Source organism: Periophthalmus magnuspinnatus, chromosome 9, assembly GCF_009829125.3.
Source record: "Periophthalmus magnuspinnatus isolate fPerMag1 chromosome 9, fPerMag1.2.pri, whole genome shotgun sequence".
In the NCBI taxonomy this organism is placed as follows: domain Eukaryota; kingdom Metazoa; phylum Chordata; class Actinopteri; order Gobiiformes; family Gobiidae; genus Periophthalmus; species Periophthalmus magnuspinnatus.
This window is the reverse complement of record NC_047134.1, coordinates 32597377-32616739: the sequence shown is the minus strand read 5'-3', so window position 1 is coordinate 32616739 and position 19363 is coordinate 32597377. Positions and strand designations below refer to the sequence as shown.

At 38.0% G+C, this 19363-nt stretch overlaps 1 protein-coding gene across 1 annotated transcript in view; it reads right to left on the bottom strand.

The window, feature by feature from the left end:
- The window catches only part of fras1 (Fraser extracellular matrix complex subunit 1), a 263378-nt gene that overhangs the window by 201427 nt on the left and 42588 nt on the right, over positions 1 to 19363 (bottom strand). The window contains exon 3 of the mRNA XM_055224440.1: positions 950 to 1057. Coding sequence (XP_055080415.1) covers positions 950 to 1057 — 108 coding nt within the window. The remainder of the gene's footprint in view (positions 1 to 949; positions 1058 to 19363) is intronic.

Sequence of the window (19363 nt, the reverse complement as noted above, 5' to 3'; positions counted from 1 at the left end):
AATTTAGATCTTTATCCAGATTAGGGTAGTGCAATTGATCAAATTTTAATCAAATCAAGATCCAGACATTTCAAATTGTCAATGATTACTTTAAAGGAGAAACCGTCAATCCGGACAGTTAGAGAAAGTTTTGTATTTTATGTGTTGATGGCAATAATTACATGTTTGTCTCTGTGAAATTAAAATGAGATTGAAAGCTATGTTTAGCAAATTTATCAGCTTTTGATTAAAAATTAAATTGAACTCAAAATTGTGATCAATCAATGTGAATAAGTTTGACATTAAAGGTCCTGTACCTGATTTTTTCCCATATATGAGTAAAATTTGTTTTGCCCCAAAACAGATATATTGTATAAGCTCATTTTGAGGTCAAAATATGTTTGCAGCATGTTGTCTGTCTAATTAGAAAGTATTTTACTGTCAAATAATCACAAATTGTGCATTAGCATGCTAGTCGTTGTTAGCTTTACCATCATAGCAAAACTCTGCACTTGTTTCTTTTGAAAAGAGCTTATAACAGGGGTGGGCAAACTTTTTGACACACAGACCACAAGGTTTTCCAAATGTAATAATTTATGACGTTTAAATACATAAACACAGCAGAAAAACTCACGTTCAGTTTTATTAAGTGCCAAAAGATCAACAACTTGTTGAAGAGGTAAATTGAACAAGGTTTACCCTTACCGATTTTAATACATTGCTCAGAATGCATAAGGTAAGTAAGGAATAACTTTGGACCACTGCAAACTGTTTAAAATGAACTAGTTCTGTTTTTTACATTGTTAAGACACAGGAACAGCACCTTAAAGCCGCTTATAAGGGGGGAACCGTGCTGTCGTTGGTGTAACCTCAAAAGTCAGAGCAGTGAAGCCACGTGTTAGCCTGACCTCCATGTTGTCTGATTAGCATAAGTGCGATTATCATAAAAGAGCATAAATCTAACGCTCACCCTTTGAAAGTCGCACTGCGGGTTTGGACACACTGTGCTTGCACAGAGCGCTATGTCGCCATGGCACCGACACTCCACACACGGCTCCGCTTGCCATGAAGAGTTACTCTGAAAACACAGGGAAAAAAATAAAAGAGATGTTTCATTAATTGATTTAAACAAGCGTGCAAAACACAAAACACTATAGCCAACTACAGGGAAACAATCCATCACATTCGAACATGCAACATGTAAGGGGAAAAGCATAAAGGGTAGTAGTATTAAAGTAAAGTAGTATTAAAAATCAGGTTTAACCTCCTGCCGAACAAGGACTAAAACAGAACTAAACCAGGACTTGTCAAAGGTTAAACCACCACAAAACTAACCAGAACAAAGTCAAGACATCATGATAAAAACCTGCAAGTCTTAGGTTGCACTCACTGGTTTTAATTTTAGTCCTCACTTGGATTTGGCTTGATTCTGTTCTAGTTCTTGTTTAGTCCTGGTCTAGTTCAGGTTTAGCTTCGGATTTAGTCCTAGTTTAGTCCTAATTTTGATGTGGTGAATGTTCAAATGTAAAACAAGTCTGAACAAAACCAGCTCTAAACTAGGAACAAACCGGGGCAAATTCAAACTCATATTCAAGAATGAACCAAGAGCTGAACCAAGACTAAAGCAGAACATGCCAGAGGTACACTGAACTCAGCAAGGACAAACCCGGGACAAACCTAGGCTAAACCATGACCCAATTAATTCTAACCCAACACCTAGCCATGACAAATCCAGAACTATCCAACCAGTGAAGATATAGACCTGTATTAGAAGCAGACATGGTGCGTCTCGTTTGAATCCATCAATACTAATGATAGGTTTCGATGACAGTGTTTTATGATTGGCTCAGAGCAAGAGCCAAATCGATACCCAGTGCATATTCTGCCCCATCCATCACACCAGTCTGCATAAATCTGAGCAGAAGGATGCAGAGAGGCAGAGCTGGTAGGGGGCCGGGGAAGAGAAAGGTGCATGAAAAGAGGGAAATGGGGATCATAATGAATCATCATCTTTATGAATTTATAGCTTGTATTTAAATGGTTTGAAATGGTATTTATTCATTTGTATTATTTTCACTTTTGCAGGATCATGACTCAACAAAATCTCTGTGCATCTTGATTAATAATAAAATATCTATCTATTATCCATTCTACATCAGTGGTAAGTCACTGATGTAGCCACAGCTGCCCTGGGGTGCACAGATGGAAGACCGCCTGCCTTCCATCAGTGCTAATCTATGCCATCGGCCCCTCTGATCATAACCAATCGCACATATATCGCATACAAAGACAAAGTGGGTGAAGTGTCTTGCCCAAAGACACAACAGCAGAATGCATTGGCCATATGGAACAGCTGACCTTCAGGTTGGTAAGCAAGTGCTGTAACTGCCAAAAGGTAAAAGATAAGTAGTTTGTGATGGATTGCTTTGCTCTCTGAAAGTTCTGAAAAATGCTTAGAAACTCATCCCTGTGAAGACATTGGATATTATAAAGGTGAGAAATGAGTTTGAGCTCACAGTTTAAACTGAACTTGGTCTGAAAACAGTAACTAAAAATCAGTAACAGGATTTATGTGCTCAGAGGTGAATGTCATTCTCCACAGTGACAGAATGAGCTGCTCCTGACGGCCGTGTGCGTGACAGGACAGACAGGCAGAAAACTGTTTACTCCATACTCCAGAAAAAAAAAAAAGATTTTTTTTTTCTTTTTCTGACAAATATTGTCATTGAAATTGCAATTTATTTTCCCACACATTTTCAGCAGAGCTAATCACTTCTTTTGTCATACTGATCAATTACCGGTATAATTTTTGATACAAGTTTATTTTGACTTTTTAAAATAAATACAAATGTCTATAAAATTGATTTCCAGACTTTTAAGGATTGTGACTTAAAAGAAAATGATAAAAAAGCCTAATTACTCAACTTAATCTGAACTCTACTCTGCTTTCACTGACAGAGGATTGGCTGTACTGGCTCCATTAAAAAGCTGATGATTGTCAGTTACAAATGATTAAATCTTTGTATCCTGGTGAAAGCCCAGTAAGGCTAAAGCAATTTTGAACATTTTCTGTATCCCATGAGTCCCTCTGTTCTGTTTTAAATGACTGAATCTTGATCTTGATTAAAATCCGATTAATAGCACAGCCCCATTTCAGCACATTTAAAACTTTTCCAAAAGTATTAATAACTAATAAGGGAAATCCAATTTATATTAATATGACAATCAAATGCATTTCAGAACATCACAGCGTGTTTGTCAAGGGTCAGAACTACATAGTTAGTAGGTTTTATACATAATAAGACTGAGGGCTGCACAACTTTGGAAGAAAGTTTCTTTTTTTACTTGGGTTATATGCTTAAAAAGTAAGGTTCTGTTCAGACTGCACATTGTAAACAACTCCAGAAGCATTAAAGGCACTGTGCCTGTCTCAAAAATGTGAAAAACAGAACTAGTTCATTTTAAATGGTTTGCAGTGAAGTTATTCCTCACTTCCCTTATGCATTCCGAGTATGCTAATTTACCACCACAATGTTATAATCACTTTTGAGTCCTGCCGTCATGGTAAAGTTAACCACAACTAGCATATTAACAGTACACTTCCTGATTATCTGTCATTAAACTGCTTTTTGATTAGATGCAGATGGAACACTGCGGACTTACATTGACCCATAGACTGTATATATAAACGGACGTAGCTAACCTGCTAGCTGCCACATTCCAAATAGGAAGTGATCATGGGCTGCGCTTCCGGCTCCATCGACTCTGGCTCCAAATCACTTTACATTAGAAAACTATCGCCCTTCACTCTGTAAAACACTATGCTATGGGTCACCTCACACTCCCTTAGTCCACTTCTTTATACAGTCTATGCTCTGACCTCAAGAGCTGCTTATTTAATATATTTGTACAGGCCCTATTCGAGAGAATACTGAAATATGAAGTGATTTACAGTTGCACTTTGCTAATTGCGAGCATGTTGTGATTACACCTGCACCCCCAGTGTGATCCACATCTATGTGCATCTGTCTCGCATCCCTCCCTCTCCTTGTTAGCCTCCCTTCGTCGAGGTCAAAGGTCGTCGGCACCCCTGTGGAGTTTGGGTGCAGAGGTTTGGGATTGGGCTCCTCCTGAGAGACACACGCCTAAATGGACTGACCCCTGGAGGTCAACTTCCACCGCTGCGCTCCCAACCTATTACTTTCCACTGTGGACTGCATACGTGACGGGCAGCTAAAACAGGGGCGAACCAAACCTGGGTTTTAAAAGGATCATTATAGAAGGTGAAGCATATATTTAACCAACATCCCAAGGGTTACTATATACGCCCATCAAGACCGTGCTTTGTTGTTCCTGCTTCTAGTTTATTGCCAATCAGAGTCTGCTATCATTGCCTCTCAGCCAATCACCAGTCGAGCTATTCATATTTATTTATTCTGGATTCACAAAACAAAGACTAAACGAGGACAAAACCAGATCTAAATTCAGGACACAAAAGCAACTAAACCAAGTCTAAATCAGGGTTTAACCAAAGACAAAAATCTGCCATACTTAATTAGCCAGGACTAAAACAAGTCAACCATGCTGAACAAAACCAGTGTTGAACCAGGAACAAACAAGTGCAAACAAAAGAGCTAGACTAAACCAGAAATAAGATTTAGCAATGACTAATGACTAACCAGCTCAAACCTAAGCCAAGACTTAACTCAAGGCTTCACTTCTAACTCAAAATTTAGCCAGAATTACCAGTTTAATTAAGACCAGGGGTGCCCAAGGTTTCTCTCTCGGAGGGCCAAAATGAATAAGCATGAGCGAGTTGAGGACCAAGCCAAATGGCAGTTAGAAATGTTCTTCAGCAAAGAAATGTATGACTAAATTCACTTAAAATATTAGGAAAACACGCTTGTCTTTTCAATACAAAACTGAATCAAAATAAATTATTCTTAAATTACCAAGGAGAAATTATTCTCAGAGTCCCCTTGCAGACAAATTTACAGACTATACCAAGTCTTAACCAGTTTAAAACCAGAAGTTTTATATGACTAAGGACCAAATCTAAACAAACTAATAAGCAGTAACAGTATTTAAACATGAGCATTTCTATTAATGAGTGCACTTGTAGAGGTTAACAGCTGTGTCCCTGAATATTCTGCTGAATGAATGAACTTTAACTTAAATGGATTCTAATGTATGCAGGGCGGCCATCTTTAATTGTGTGGCTTTAATGCAGCTGTACGGAGCTGCAGCGATTATATGTAAATGAGCTATCTATTCTGAAGGACACTGTCAGCAACTCAAAACACCGGTGTATTTAAAACAAGGACGCAGGGCAGATGGTGAGAATGGAGAATGAGAAAGGGAAGCTGATAATGTTTTGTGTATACGTATCCATAGCAACGAGGTTGTGGGTTTGAGTCCCAGATCAAATATGGCCAAGGAGTTGACATGTTCTTCCCGTATCCATTGTTTTTTATTGGATGCTCCAATTTCTTCAAGAGCAATGGGCAAAACTCCACCTAGGTACTTAGGCTGCAAGATTAATCACAACTGAATTAAAATCGCAATTTGAATAGATGCAATTAGCAAATTGTGAAGGCCGCAATGTTTTAAGTACCATAATTGCTTCCAAAAAACAAAATATCCTGTGTTTTTCCGCATAAAAGTGTTTAAAATGTCACCTTTGAATCAAATCTTATTAAAAAATAAATCACAAACCACAATGTGAATCGCAATTAGATATTTTTCCCAAATGGTTCAGCGCGACTAGATTACTACATAATCCTGACCATAAATCTATAACTCCTGGTCTGGAGATGGGTCCCCTGGCACTACACTGGGGTCGCCCATGCTCCTGGCAGGTTTAACCTAAGCTGCACTGAAGGATGGGTCAAATACAGAGGATAAGAATACCTTGGCTTTGTCGAGATGTTTATTCAGATAGTCTGCAGTTAAAAAAAATCTCTAAAAAGCAAATTGTTATTTTTTTCAAATGAGTCATAATTATATTGTCTTAAGTAACCCTTGCTTTCCAACACATTTTTAAAAAACAAAATATTATGCAAAATTGACTTTTAAGAGCTTTCCCTCATCATTAGCGTGCACTCAATAGTTTTATTTTGAGTGATTGCATGTGAGTAATGCCGCATTGTTCCCTTTTTGACGCTTGAATGCTAAGGAAATCGGTTCATTCCTATCACTGCTCATGTTACTTTGGCTAAAAAAGTTATAAAGAACATGTAGGCTCCAGCAATGTTCCAAACAACAAAATCCACATGCTCTATGGGAGTTAGGTCCAGCAGTATGGTCCCGCATTCTGACGACGCTGCGTGCCTTTTTGGTGCATCAGATCGGAAGCTCTGCCAATAAAAATGACCTTGTCAAAAAACTACCTAACATTGTTCCTAATGTTAACCAAACCCAAACTTAACCATTTCTTAATTCTAACCATAACCTTACATAACCGTGTTTTTGTTTGAGGTTTGAGGAAGGAAGTGGATTTGTAACAGTTAGCTTATGCATACTGCTAACACTTGCATTGTTGTCTCAAGATCCTAACTTTCACAGCTTTGTTTTTATTAATTAGCTGTATAATCAAACTGAAAACAGCCCTCGGCACAAGTTGCGTAAAGAGTTATGCTAAAGTTAGTTAATGTTCCTTGCTATTGCCTCCGTTAACTGGCTCATTGCTAAGAAGATGGCGGACACTGGTAGTCTTTAGCATAGTTTGTGCAAGTTTTTGTGATTTTAGACAGTTTTCCGGGTGATCATGTGATTCTACAAGCACCTGTGATTCCGCTTTCCTGAGCTGATCAAGTCCTGAATAGACACCAGCTCAGGGTTGCCAGGTCTGCAGTTTTTTCGTGGAATTGGGTGATATTTTTAAGAGATGTCATGGGAATATCGTCCATGGATTTGGCCAGAGCTATTTTCTATGTAAAATGTATTGACTTTAGAATAATCTTGTTGAAAGTGCTGAATTTCAGTGATACATCTTCATATTCAAAGCCATCCATGCCCTATAGAGCTTCTATTTCTGCGTGCAGGCGAGAGGGGGCAGGTCTGTGTTACTGTGTTATTTTATGGAGTGAAGGGCGACAGTTTTCTAATGTAAAGTGAAGGAGAGCTACTTAAATACAGTGGAAAATCCAGCTACGATGTACATTCTGAGGGGTTTTGGCCGTTTTTTTTCAGATGCTCTGGGTGGGTTGGGTCGATGAAGTCTGGCAACTCTGCACCAGCACCATGATCTGGCAACGTGGCGATTTGTTTAGATGACTTTTAGAGAGGGAGAGGGAATGAGTTCCACAGTTTTGCACTGGAGATAATTGAATCCATTTCTCTTATTAAGTTGTTTTAAATCAATATTGCGGTTCACAAGAAATACAGTGTAAAATAATGCATCAAAACTCATATCCTTCTTACCCCTACTATGTATGCTATATTCTCTCAAAATCACCCTCTAAATTCCCTGAGGTAAAATATAACAATAATTTTATGTATTACATGTGCACAGCTACAAATCATCCTCGAATGAAACAAAAGCCTGTACAAACTTTCCATTTGGAGCTGCAACAAAACTGAACAAGTGGGTGAATAATGGACTTAGCTAAAGACCGCGGGGATTTCCTGTAAAAACGTTAAAACGTGCCTTCTGCTGCTCGTTTGTCCCCAAAAGTGTTGTAAAGCTGGTCTTTTTCATCAGCGCGCAGACAGCGAACAGACACCATGAGTTATTGAGAGATAGAGGAGAGTTTTGTGCCTCTAAATCAGCTCTCTCCTGTGTCTGCGGCCTTACAATGATTTACAATGGGTTTAGCCTTCAGGGGCATTTAGCCAGCGAAGTGAACTTTTTAGATTCATGCTAAAAGTCCCCTCTGCATCCTCTCATATCATGCCAGCTAACTTCATAACATCCATAAATCTCCTGTTAGGTATGCCCATTCTTTACTCCTCCTTATTGAGAGGAGGAGACAGGCTAACCACTCTGCCACAGCAACAAACTCCACTCAGAGATCAGGAGTCTAACCCACAACCTTCATACTAAAAGGTTGGCATTTGTATGTAACAGTTAGGAAAATGTGTTTTTACTTGTTTTACATATTCATAGCATTTCCATTTTGAGCACTTTTACATTCAAAACATACAATATTTAGTTAAATGTCATAGCAATGATCCCAATTGTTTTATCATTCTGAAAAAAAAACATATAGTTAAGTAAATGAAAGACCAAGGAGAAGTTATTTATTGTTTAAAAATCTGTCTTGTCTCGGGGAACGTGTCACCACTCCATGTCTTGGGTTAATCTGAAACCTGACTTCCTGTGCCCTTTAACCTTTGTGTCTGCTGCGTCTATGGTGACAGTGACGCCATTTTGGAGAAACATTATCCATCTGCTGTTTAAATTAAACCAGGAAGCTCCTCCCACACAGCGAGCACTGACAAACTAACCGCTGAAAATGGGTCGCTCACGTAAGAGTTCTGTGGTTTTACAATGGGAATGTTAATATGATAGATAATGCCGTACTGGGGAGCATTCCAGGCAAAGCAATAACATCTACATGGTGACCAGCAGGTTATACAGTGCACCTTTGCTTGTCTTTATTTCTTTGCCTTGTTTGTAATTATAAGTCAGATCTGTGGAGAGGCGAGATCTCTCACAGTAAGAATGCATGTTTGTCAGGGTATTTTTGAGCAATAATCGCACCTGTAATGAAACAAATGTGTGGTAATGAAATTAGTTGTAGATAATTATACTTAATTGTAATTCCCTACCGTGGCGCATTCCAGGGAAGTAAAAATAACACATGGTGATACGGTTCAAATTGATGACAGAGCAGCATTGAGGTTTGTATGGAAGCCAAAGAGAAGCACTCAAGCAAATCAAAACAAACATGACAACGCCGACAAATGTACTTCAGCCTATTTTGTTTGTAAAAAAATTTGCAGAATGTAAGTGCTTTATGCATATGTGGACAGAGGAAATGTTTTTGATATTTTGGCTTGATGTGACTGATCCGATTTTACACAAACTTTTACAGCCAATCCCAATATAGCTGCCTTCCCTACTGACTTTCATTCAATCTGTCAACAGCACATCTAAATAAGCTCGCTATGTATTCTGGAATGAGCCAAACCTTAGGTGCATTCCTTTTACCAGCAGATTTCACACATTCTGGCATGCACCTTGGCTGAGGCGGCTATGCTTAATTTTTCATCTGTTGCTGGGCTTGAATACTAACACTCCCCGCTCAGAGGATAGTACAGTGCAAAGTGAGAAAGTTTGACCTGAGAGCGTGTCCTTCTCAACTCAAAGTTATGGATTTTTTTAAGCCGAAATACAAGAATACAGTAGAAGTCATTCAAATATCAACATTTTAACAAAGATATGTACTAAAAAAACACACTATTTACATTTTTACCTTAGGGGTCTAGAATGCCTTATCGACACAATTTGGTTAACACAGCTAATAGTAAGTCCAGTGTATTGAAACTAGATACTCATTTGAAACAGGACCTTTCCGGAGTAGCTTTATAACGGCGTAGAGCTGTATCAAAACAACTATAAGAGCACATATAAATATTAAAGAAAGTGTAATTAGTTTGCATTGAAAATTACATGCTATTGTAACTGTTCTTTTTATCACTGTGGTATTGAAATCAGTATCAAGCCTTTTCCTCACTATAAGTTTGAAATATTTTGTATTGTGACAACGCAAAATCAGTTTGCATTCTCCAAATGCCACAAAATGCCAAAGTTTAACTAAAAATTATACAAAAACGATATTTACACCAGCATAATTGAGTTCACGTTTCTCATTATTGGTTCAGTATGGCCAAATATAGCACCAATAAATATTTCGTACTAGGGCTGTTCAATTATTCACATTTTAATGGAGATCGAGATTCAGTCATTTCTGGAGGCCAGTGATCAGCTTTGGTCTTTTTAACGGAGAGGTCCACAGCCATTTCTCTGTCAGTAAAAGCACGTGATTTGGAGCAGAACTGAACATTTTTTTCTCTGTTAAATGGGAATTCTGTTCTGTTTAGTAAATGAATATTAAAAACATACATTACACATACATATTTCATTTTTTGTCATATCACCAGCTCTAGTTTGTCACAACCCTACACTCTTGTGCTGGAGACTTTAATATCCACAGCTGTCTTGGGGCAGACAAAGATGTGACATTCTGTGGCGTCCCGCAGGAGAACACAACAGTATACATAAAGAGGATCTTACAGTTCTTACTATCGCACTATCGATCTTACAGTTAATGGACAAGCTGCTGACACTAGTTACCACGGCAACAACAAATGTTTACAAAAAGACTATTTTTGACGGATACATTTTATAATGATTGACTGTTCGCCCACTATTCTGCCAAAGATGTTTTTTTCAGTCATTATTAACTCAAACCTACAGAGCTATGTACAAAACAGTGTTGGTGAAAAGGTTGATTTTTTTCTTTTATTAAAATTCATCAAATCTTACTACGATTTCTATAAATGCTAAAATTCAATAAAAAATGTTCTGTACATTTCTAGTAAACCATTTCTTGCTCCATAATGTTTTTCTCCAGTAATTAAATTTATTAATGCTAGTTTTGATTTGTAGCTTGTCATTTGTGGTGTGCAGTGATGTATTGACGGGTTTATTAACATTTGTCCACATAAAAGTTAGCATGTACTCATTTCACACTGCCTGAAGGCTCAGAGGAAACCACTACTGTATCGAAAGTGTGCCAAACCTCCTCCACTCCATCCAAATGTCTCTGTACATACAGCCAACAGTGCATGAAAGAGGCTCCTTTGACATTAAAGTGCTGATTTGAAGATTTACAATTTTGGATGATCAAGTCACTCGTTTGAGAGGCCAATTAAAAAGCTGTAAAAAGAACTGATGAAAAATACTGCAATTAAATTCTACAATTACTACATCAAGGATGATATTAATTTCTTGAACATTGATTGATGAACATCCTACAGATACAATGTGCCAATTTCTCTCTCTCACATGATCTATCATGATTTTCATCTTGTATGTATTTTTTAAAGCAAATCAATTTGACTTGATCTTAACACATAGATATGAAAAAAATTCATTCTTCCCAAGTCTCTTCCCTGCTCCAAACCTTACAGTTTTACTAATAGATGATTGGCTGTAGAACCAAGCCCCAATGCACATCATTGACAAATTGAAACAATTGGATCTCAATTCAATTTGAAGTAACTGCACAGTGTGCTGTCCTTGCGGGCTCACTTGGGAGAAGAACATCACTATTGTGCTTTGCAGGTGGGCTGCAAAGCCACCGTATGTACCTAGCCGCCAAAGGCTAAACTACGGACACGCACCACTGACCCAGCCACTTAAAATGGCGATTTTCAGGCCCCTGGGCTTTGGCTGTGTCCAATCTTTTCATGTAATAGAGTCAAATTTGTTTTGCCTCAGTACACATACTGTAAAAGTACAGTACACATACTGTAAAAGTACAGTACACATACTGTAAAAGTACAGTACACATACTGTAAAAGCATGTCTTATGGTGAAAATGAGAGCACTGTATACTGTCTCAATGTAATTATAAAGCATATTAAAGTGCAGTGTTAGCAAGCTAATTGTTGTTAGCATTACTGTGATAGCAAAACTATGCTGTGGCTTCTGAAATATGTGAAACACACTTATGAACTCATGTGTTAGTTGGAAAGTAAAGAATGACTTGGAACACTGCCAATAGTTTAAACTAAACTAGTTCTGTCTTTTCACACTTTTAAGCATGTACAGCACTTTACACATTACAGGAAGATTGTGAAGTCTTCTGAAACCCTGCCGTGAAACCCGATCCAAAATGGCCGCCACTGTAGTAATATTGCAGGTCCCATTGAGATCTCTCCACAGTGGTGATTATTGGGGAGAAGACAGGAGCGGCGCTGACAGCTGAGATTAGCCTGGATGTGAAGGAGCCTCTATGGAGCTGATAACAGACAGTGATGGGCCTCAGAGGATTTTACAATGGTGTGAGAAATCCAATCAGAGTCTGATTGACAGGCCCATGCTGTGGAATTCAAAGGCATTTTAGCCAGATTTGTGTGTTATAGGTGGAGATGTCTTTCATCAGCATGCTAGTCCATCAGCCATGTGCTCCATTTGTACACAGATCGAGCATAATATTACAACCACCTGCCAAATGTACTGGCTTAGACGTAAAACACTTCTAGATACTCACTGCAGGCTGGATACCACTCTAAAGAAAGAAACTAAACCAAGTCCATACAAGTCCTAAAACAGGTCTAAAGCTAGATGACCACTGTCAATATCCCATATGAGCTGGACTTAAGCTGGAATAAAACAGGACTAATTTAGGACTAAACCAGGACTAAACCAGGTCTAAACTAGGGCTAAACCAAAGACAAAGGAATAAACCTGGGCCTAAACCAGGATTAAAGCTAGATGACGCCAACAGGACATATTCCACAAGAACTGCATCAAACCAGGTGTAAACCAGAACTAAACCAAGACTAACCTAGAACTAAACTAAGACTAGACCAGGTCCAAGTGTCTCCAATAGATGCCTGACCACTGCAGACTGAGAATACTCCAGAAGGGCTATACTAAAACAGGACTAACCAAGGACTAAATCAGGACTAAACCAGGCATAAAACAGCACCTCTGATAGCTATGGACCATACAAGTTGGGTGTTTTTTTCCTGATAAACCTGCTGGTTTAATATGAATATAAAGTCTCAACTAAGATTTCACGAGAACTAAACCACGTACAAACCAGGATTGATGTCAAGATGATGGATCTCACTGAGTATGTTCCAAAACTGTCAAACTTGTTCAAATCTTTTTACCAGAACACGTCAACTTTGAGGATACAATACTGACTTGCTGACGCTCTGCTGGTGTTACAAATGACTGACAGCAGATTACTTGGAGGGAATCGTGGATCTACGGCTTCCTCCAATCAAATAGCTCCAAAGGTCAAATCATTTCATCGATATCTTCCAGTGAAGTGCCTCCCGCTGGCTCTCCCTCACTGCGCCCGGAGAGAAGGATTAAAGCCAAAACAACAGGATTCATCTGGAGACAAGTGCAGCTCAAAAAGACATTTCAGGACATGGGAAATAATGGATTTTCTTTTTGTATTTTTAGTGAGAACAACTTTGGACAATTTAGACTTTAGAATTTAGCCGGGTAACTGTATGGATGACAAATAAATCTACTCAATGAGGAAAATGTCAGAGTAGCCAGTAGTTACACATACTGCGATTGGAGAGAGTAGGATTGTAAATTCCCAGATAGTATACTATGACTCATATATTGAAACTAGATACTAGATACTAGATACTTGTTTTGATCATCATTGTGGTATCAACACAGTGGGAGGGTAATGGTGGGAAAGTGACCTACCTAGGAGCAAAACTCAGGTGAGATTTGAACTGGCAGATATCCGTTTTGTTACGCAACGGACTGAACCACCAACGCCTAATGAAGACTAAATTCAGAATAGGATGAGATGTGTAATCAGTGGTGGAAGAAGTATTCAATTCTGTTACTTAAGCAAAAGTACAAATACCGCAGCAAAAAAAAAAAACATACAAAAAAGTATCACATGAAAAAATCTAGTGTAAGTACTAAATTACCAGTTTAAGAACATACTTTGAGATTTAATAAAGCGTCAAATGTAGTGATTTTGAAGATTTTGTGCTGCATGAACAGAAACAATTGAACTTTTTTCTTAGCAGCAGGTTTTATTTGTTTATTTTTGTTTGCTCAAACCATGACCTCGATTAAAATAAACCCCTCGGCCTTTTCAGCAGGTCTCAAACAAAAATGACAAAAACAGTTTTACTTTTCAATCCAGTGCAAAAATATTAACAGTACAGATACCTTCTCTCAAATATAGCGAGGTAAAAGTAAAAAGTATCCATGTTAAAATGTACTTAAGTAAAGTACAGATACCTATTTTTTTTACTTACAGTACTTTACTATTTTTACTTCATTATATTCCATCACTTTGTGTAATGACTTAAACCAAGTCTATAGTTCAGGTGACATTTAAACATTCTATAGAGAAATAGTATTTAATACAGATTGGGCCAGTTAAAGTATCATTAAAATGTATTTTTTTCCTTGTAATACATAAGGTTTATGATTCCAATCACTAATAAAAAAAAAATTAATCTGGTTCAACATTTGTGAATTTACCTTTTAGATATTTCTTATGACTACCGTAAATTTCGGATTATAAGCCGCTACTTTTTTTCCACGCTTTGAACCCTGCGGCTTTTACAGCAGTGCGGCTTATATATGGAATTTTTACTGGATAACGGCCCATGGGGGGCGCTCTCTAGCTGTAAACGTAAAAGTGAGACAGACGTGGGGAAAGATTCTGCTCTGAAGAATTCACTAGTTTTGATTTTGAACGATCATTTTGCGCATCATGAAATGGATATGATGCAGTTTTTAAGATAAAGAAACAGAAAGGAAACAGAGCAGGGGTCGGCCTTTAACACGCAAAGAGCCATTTGGACCCACTTTCCACGTAAAATAAAACACTGGGAGCCGCAAATACTTTTTGACATCTAAAATGAAGATAACACTGTATAATAACAATAATGTAACGGAATAATGTAGGTTTTACTTTCACGGACAAGCCTTCTACACGTGGCAGATAAATATGGCAAAAACAACTTAAGTGCATTAAAAAAATACAACTCACCAAACCGCTGCATCATGCATCGCGCTGATTATGTGATTATGTCTACTCTACTCCGCAGTTTCTTTAAAAAAACAACAACAAAAAAACTCGTAGCGTATCGTTTAATCCCAGGTGCTTATTCTCCATGTGCCAAAGCAGTTTTGAAGGTTTCATTGCCTTATTTGCTTTTCCCGTATGTTACGCAGAGCGGACTCTGTGCGTGAGAGTCACCTGTAGCGACAAACCCAGATTTTAAGTAGGCATTGTCTGTTAAATTTATCTTTCTTTTTCTTGGAGGTCGTAGTCTCCTCTTCTGGCTCCTCAGTTGTCCTTTTCCCCTTTGTTAAAAAGATCTCCAAAGACTTTTGTTTTGGCTCATTTTCACTCGCTTGTGGCTCTACTTTTGTGCGTCGTGTCTGATGTGTTATATGTGAAACGTCACCGCGGAGACAAGAGCAGATAATATACTTGCTACTACATCAAATAGATTTCTGTGGCGATTTCCAGCAGGATTTTCATGATACATCTACGGACGAGCTTATTAGTGTGTCATTAGGGACGGGCCAAAGTTGCTCCTGACCCCTGTGCGCACAACGTCTGAAAATCAGGGCTCTTTACGCAGGACTGTGAGCTGTGTCTGTGTTAGTTCCCAAGCCACGCAGAGCCGCAGTATAAGGCGGAAAGAGGCGCATGCGGCTCCGGAGCCGCGAGTTGCCGACCCCTGAAATAGAGCCACTGCACGTAAGCTCGACATCAATGAATCCAACTTGGTCAATGTAAAAAGACAACAAAAGTTTTCAGAGGAAATAAAAGCAGATTTTCGGTGTTGGTGCAGCTTTATTTTCTAAACCTGCAGATGTGTTCATCCCGTGTTGTTGTCGTGTTGGTGCCAATTTTCAGGCACAGTTTAAAAAAAAGCGTGTCGGTGCACCGTCTTTCTGTGTAAATATCTCATGTTACAATATGAAAACCTGCGGCTTTTATTCAGGTGCGGCTTATATATGTACAAAATTGATTTTCTCTTCAAATTTAGCTGGTGCGGCTTATATCAAGGTGCGCTCTGTAGTCCGAAATTTACGGTACTCTGACATACTCTTGCCCCAGATCTGAGTATGACATCATCACCTGAGTCTGACAATGTTACTGAGTTGAGCTTTAAAGCCTTTTTCATTATTTCCCCCTGAACAGACTGGGCTAGAGTGGACAGAAGGCATGAGTCTAAAGAGGGCTGAAGCTCCAGGAATAGTAAAGTAACAGTGAATATAGGCCAGTCCACGATCACATGAGAAGGACCAGGTTAATGTTAGCTACAGTTCTCACAGGCCAAAACAATACAGAGGATATAATAAGGACACATCTGCTGATGGGACGTTTAACATGATAATAATTTACTACTATACTATTCTTACCTCTGTGTATAGAGGTGGGAGATATATTTAGTTAAGTATAGTATCACAATTGTTGTGGAAATATGCAAAATTACAATATTGAGTATGTTGTCTTAATTGAAAATATTACTTGCTGCAAATATGTTAAAAAAAAAAAAAAAAGGATAGCAAAATTGCCGTAATAATAATTCACAAAGTACATAGATTGTCATGTTTTTTCTGACTTTTTCTGACGGTTTTACAGTCCAATCTAATTTGTGAGATACTTTTACAATGACTGTAGTACATTTGTCAACATTTTGAATGATCCTGTTTATTTGAATGTAAGGATTTCTTTTCTTCTTTTCAGGTTTTTGTTAAAATCACACAACCTTATTTGTGTGCTTTTGGTTGAGTAGACTATGGGGTCCAAACTGGTGAGTTTCAGATTCTAGACTCTGATGCAAGTAGAATTTTTAGGTATCTGTACTTTACTTAAGTCAGTTTTAAAGTGGGTACTTTTTTATTTTTACTTCATTACATTTGCAAGCAGATATCTGCACTTTCTACTTCACTACATTTTTTTAACTGGACTGAAAAGTTAAACTATTTTTAATTATTGTTTGAGACTTGTTGAAAAGCCTGAGGGTTTATTTTTTATAAACTTAATAATTTGACCAAACAAAAATAAACAAATAAAGCCAGCTACAAAAAATCTATCAATTCATTTGTTTCTGAAAACTGTTTCAAAATCACATTTGAAACTTTACTATAGATCTTAAAATCTGCATTAAATACTTTTACTTTTTACTCTTTAATTACATTTTTTAAATGGGTACTTTAATATTTTTACGTAAGTAGATTTTTCATGTGATACTTTCATGTGAATTTTTTGGCTCCCATATCTGTACTTTCACTTTTACTTCCACCACTGGTGGAAGAAGTACTCCAGAAGTCACTCTATTACAACACAAATCTGCATTTTAACAACATTAATTGTATCTGCCCTCCATCTGTATTAAATATTATTGGCCTATAGAATGTTGTAATGTCATCTGAAACCCATCAATACCACAACTTCTAAACTGATGATATTTGCTAGAAGTAATTGTCTTTTCTACGAAGTTGAAGCTTCACCATCTCCCTGTCCTCACCTACAGCCCATAGTAGTAAGCTCATAGTAAACGCTGTGATCTGTCATGTTACTTCAGATTCTGTTACGTGCCTCAGTTAAAATAGAGTAGGAGTGCTCAGAGTGGCGCCGCAGCAGCTGTTTCCAGTGCACTCAAATAATCCACTAAATATGGATTCAACACTTTAGCTCATACAGCCTACAACAGACTGGCCAGGATCAAGGACAGGTCACACTGAAGTACTACAAAATAAATAATATGCACTGTGTAACTTATCTGGAGCTTGTTTTCAAGGCTGTGTTATTTTTGCTTCTAATGCAATAAACTTCTCTATCTTGCATCTATTAAATTACAAGTATTTTATGGCATTCTTCTTATTGTAAGCAGGTATGCCTCGCCACAGATCTGACCTGTAATTTGGTCTGATGGTGTCTCCTGCTCGTCTCAATGTATTGGTGGTTTTCAGATTGTAGAATTTGCAGATGCCATACTCCCAGATGGGGCAAAAGCCAGATTTTCCAATTAATTACTTTGCCATGAACGGTAAATTCACAAATGTTGAACCTGGTATATATATATTTATATTAGTAATTAGTCAAGAACTCGCTGTAAACAAAAAAAAAAAACTCATTTTAACAATATTCATTTTAGCTGCCAAGTTACGGGTGAGATACGTGGAGAGGTGTGCCTCTCACAGTAAGAACGCATGTTTTTCTAGGTATTTTTGGGCAGTAAAACACCTGCAATGAAATAAAGGCTAGATAGATATATGTATTTAATGCCATACTGTGGAACATCCCAGGTATACTAGCAACAATAAGCATTGATATTGCTAAGTGTTGTACACATTTTGTAATCATGATCATAATCACCAACAAAGGTTAGAATTTACAACAGCTGTTTATAATACTTGTTTAAACACAGAATTTATTCATAATAACAAATTATAAATGTGTTTTTAACATAAGTATGTGACCTGTATAGCCATAAGAGTTTATTTTTAACAATTTTAAACCGTGAGCAATTTTAATAATTGTTGTGATATTATTGTTAATGATAATGGATTTATTTGGTGCCTTTGGAGGCCAAAGTGCTTTACAGAGCATAATTCATTCACTTCACACTGGTGGTGGTGAGATACTATTTTAACCACAGCTGTCCTGTGGTAGACTGATGGACGTGAGTTTGTCAGTCTGCGCCATTGGCCCCTCCAACCACCAATCACTCACACACCACAGCCATACTAGGCAATGTGGGTGAAATGTCTTGCCTAAGGACACAATGACAATTTCCACTAGAGCCACTGCTGCCCCATTGTGGCACCTGGTAGTCCCAGCAGTGTTTCATCCAATTACTAACCAGGCTCAGCCCTGCTGATCTGACTGTAACATCCCTACCAGTGACATCTCCATGGAAACAGCAGATGTCAGCCCCTCCACCTGAAATGTTACTTGGTGCACCTTTGATTTATTTTGGCTGGTTTCAAGACGTACAAAGATTTAACAAGGCCAGCTATGCTAATGCTGCTGATTTATGGAGGTAAATTAATGTTCATGCAAAAAGCCTCTGGGTATTAACCTACATAAACAACAGCACATTATAGCAATTAAATCAAGATTTACACAAAAGCACACAGCTGCAGTCTTTTAACAGAAACAGTCACGCTGAGCTGAAAACTTATATGTGAATGTCATACTGGGTTTAAACAAAGTAAAGTTTATTGTGTTCCAAAGTGAAAGTGCTGCCTCATCTCAGGTGTAACCCAGATCTGTAAAAAAAACTCCCGTCCAGAGTCAGCACAAAGCACAACGCCATTTGGAAAAAGATTTATTTTAAAGGGGAGTTTTTAAATGATGGAAGATGATAAAAAATTGGTGTTGAAAAGGTCCAGAAATACTAACCAGGCTGATCCTAGAAAAAATTAGGACTAGCACAAGACTTTAGCCAGATTAAACCAGGATCAATAATCTAAATAAACGAAACTAGGTCAGACAAAAGACCTAACCAGAACGAAAACAGAATTTATCCAGGACCAAACCAGGACTCATACAATCCACAAGGCTCATATAATCCGTGGTTCAAGACTAAACCGGGACCAAACACTCCATTATAATACAGCTGATTTTCCTGTGTTAGCATTTTATTGCCAAGGAGTCAGCCAAGGTTTTCAAGCAGGACTAAC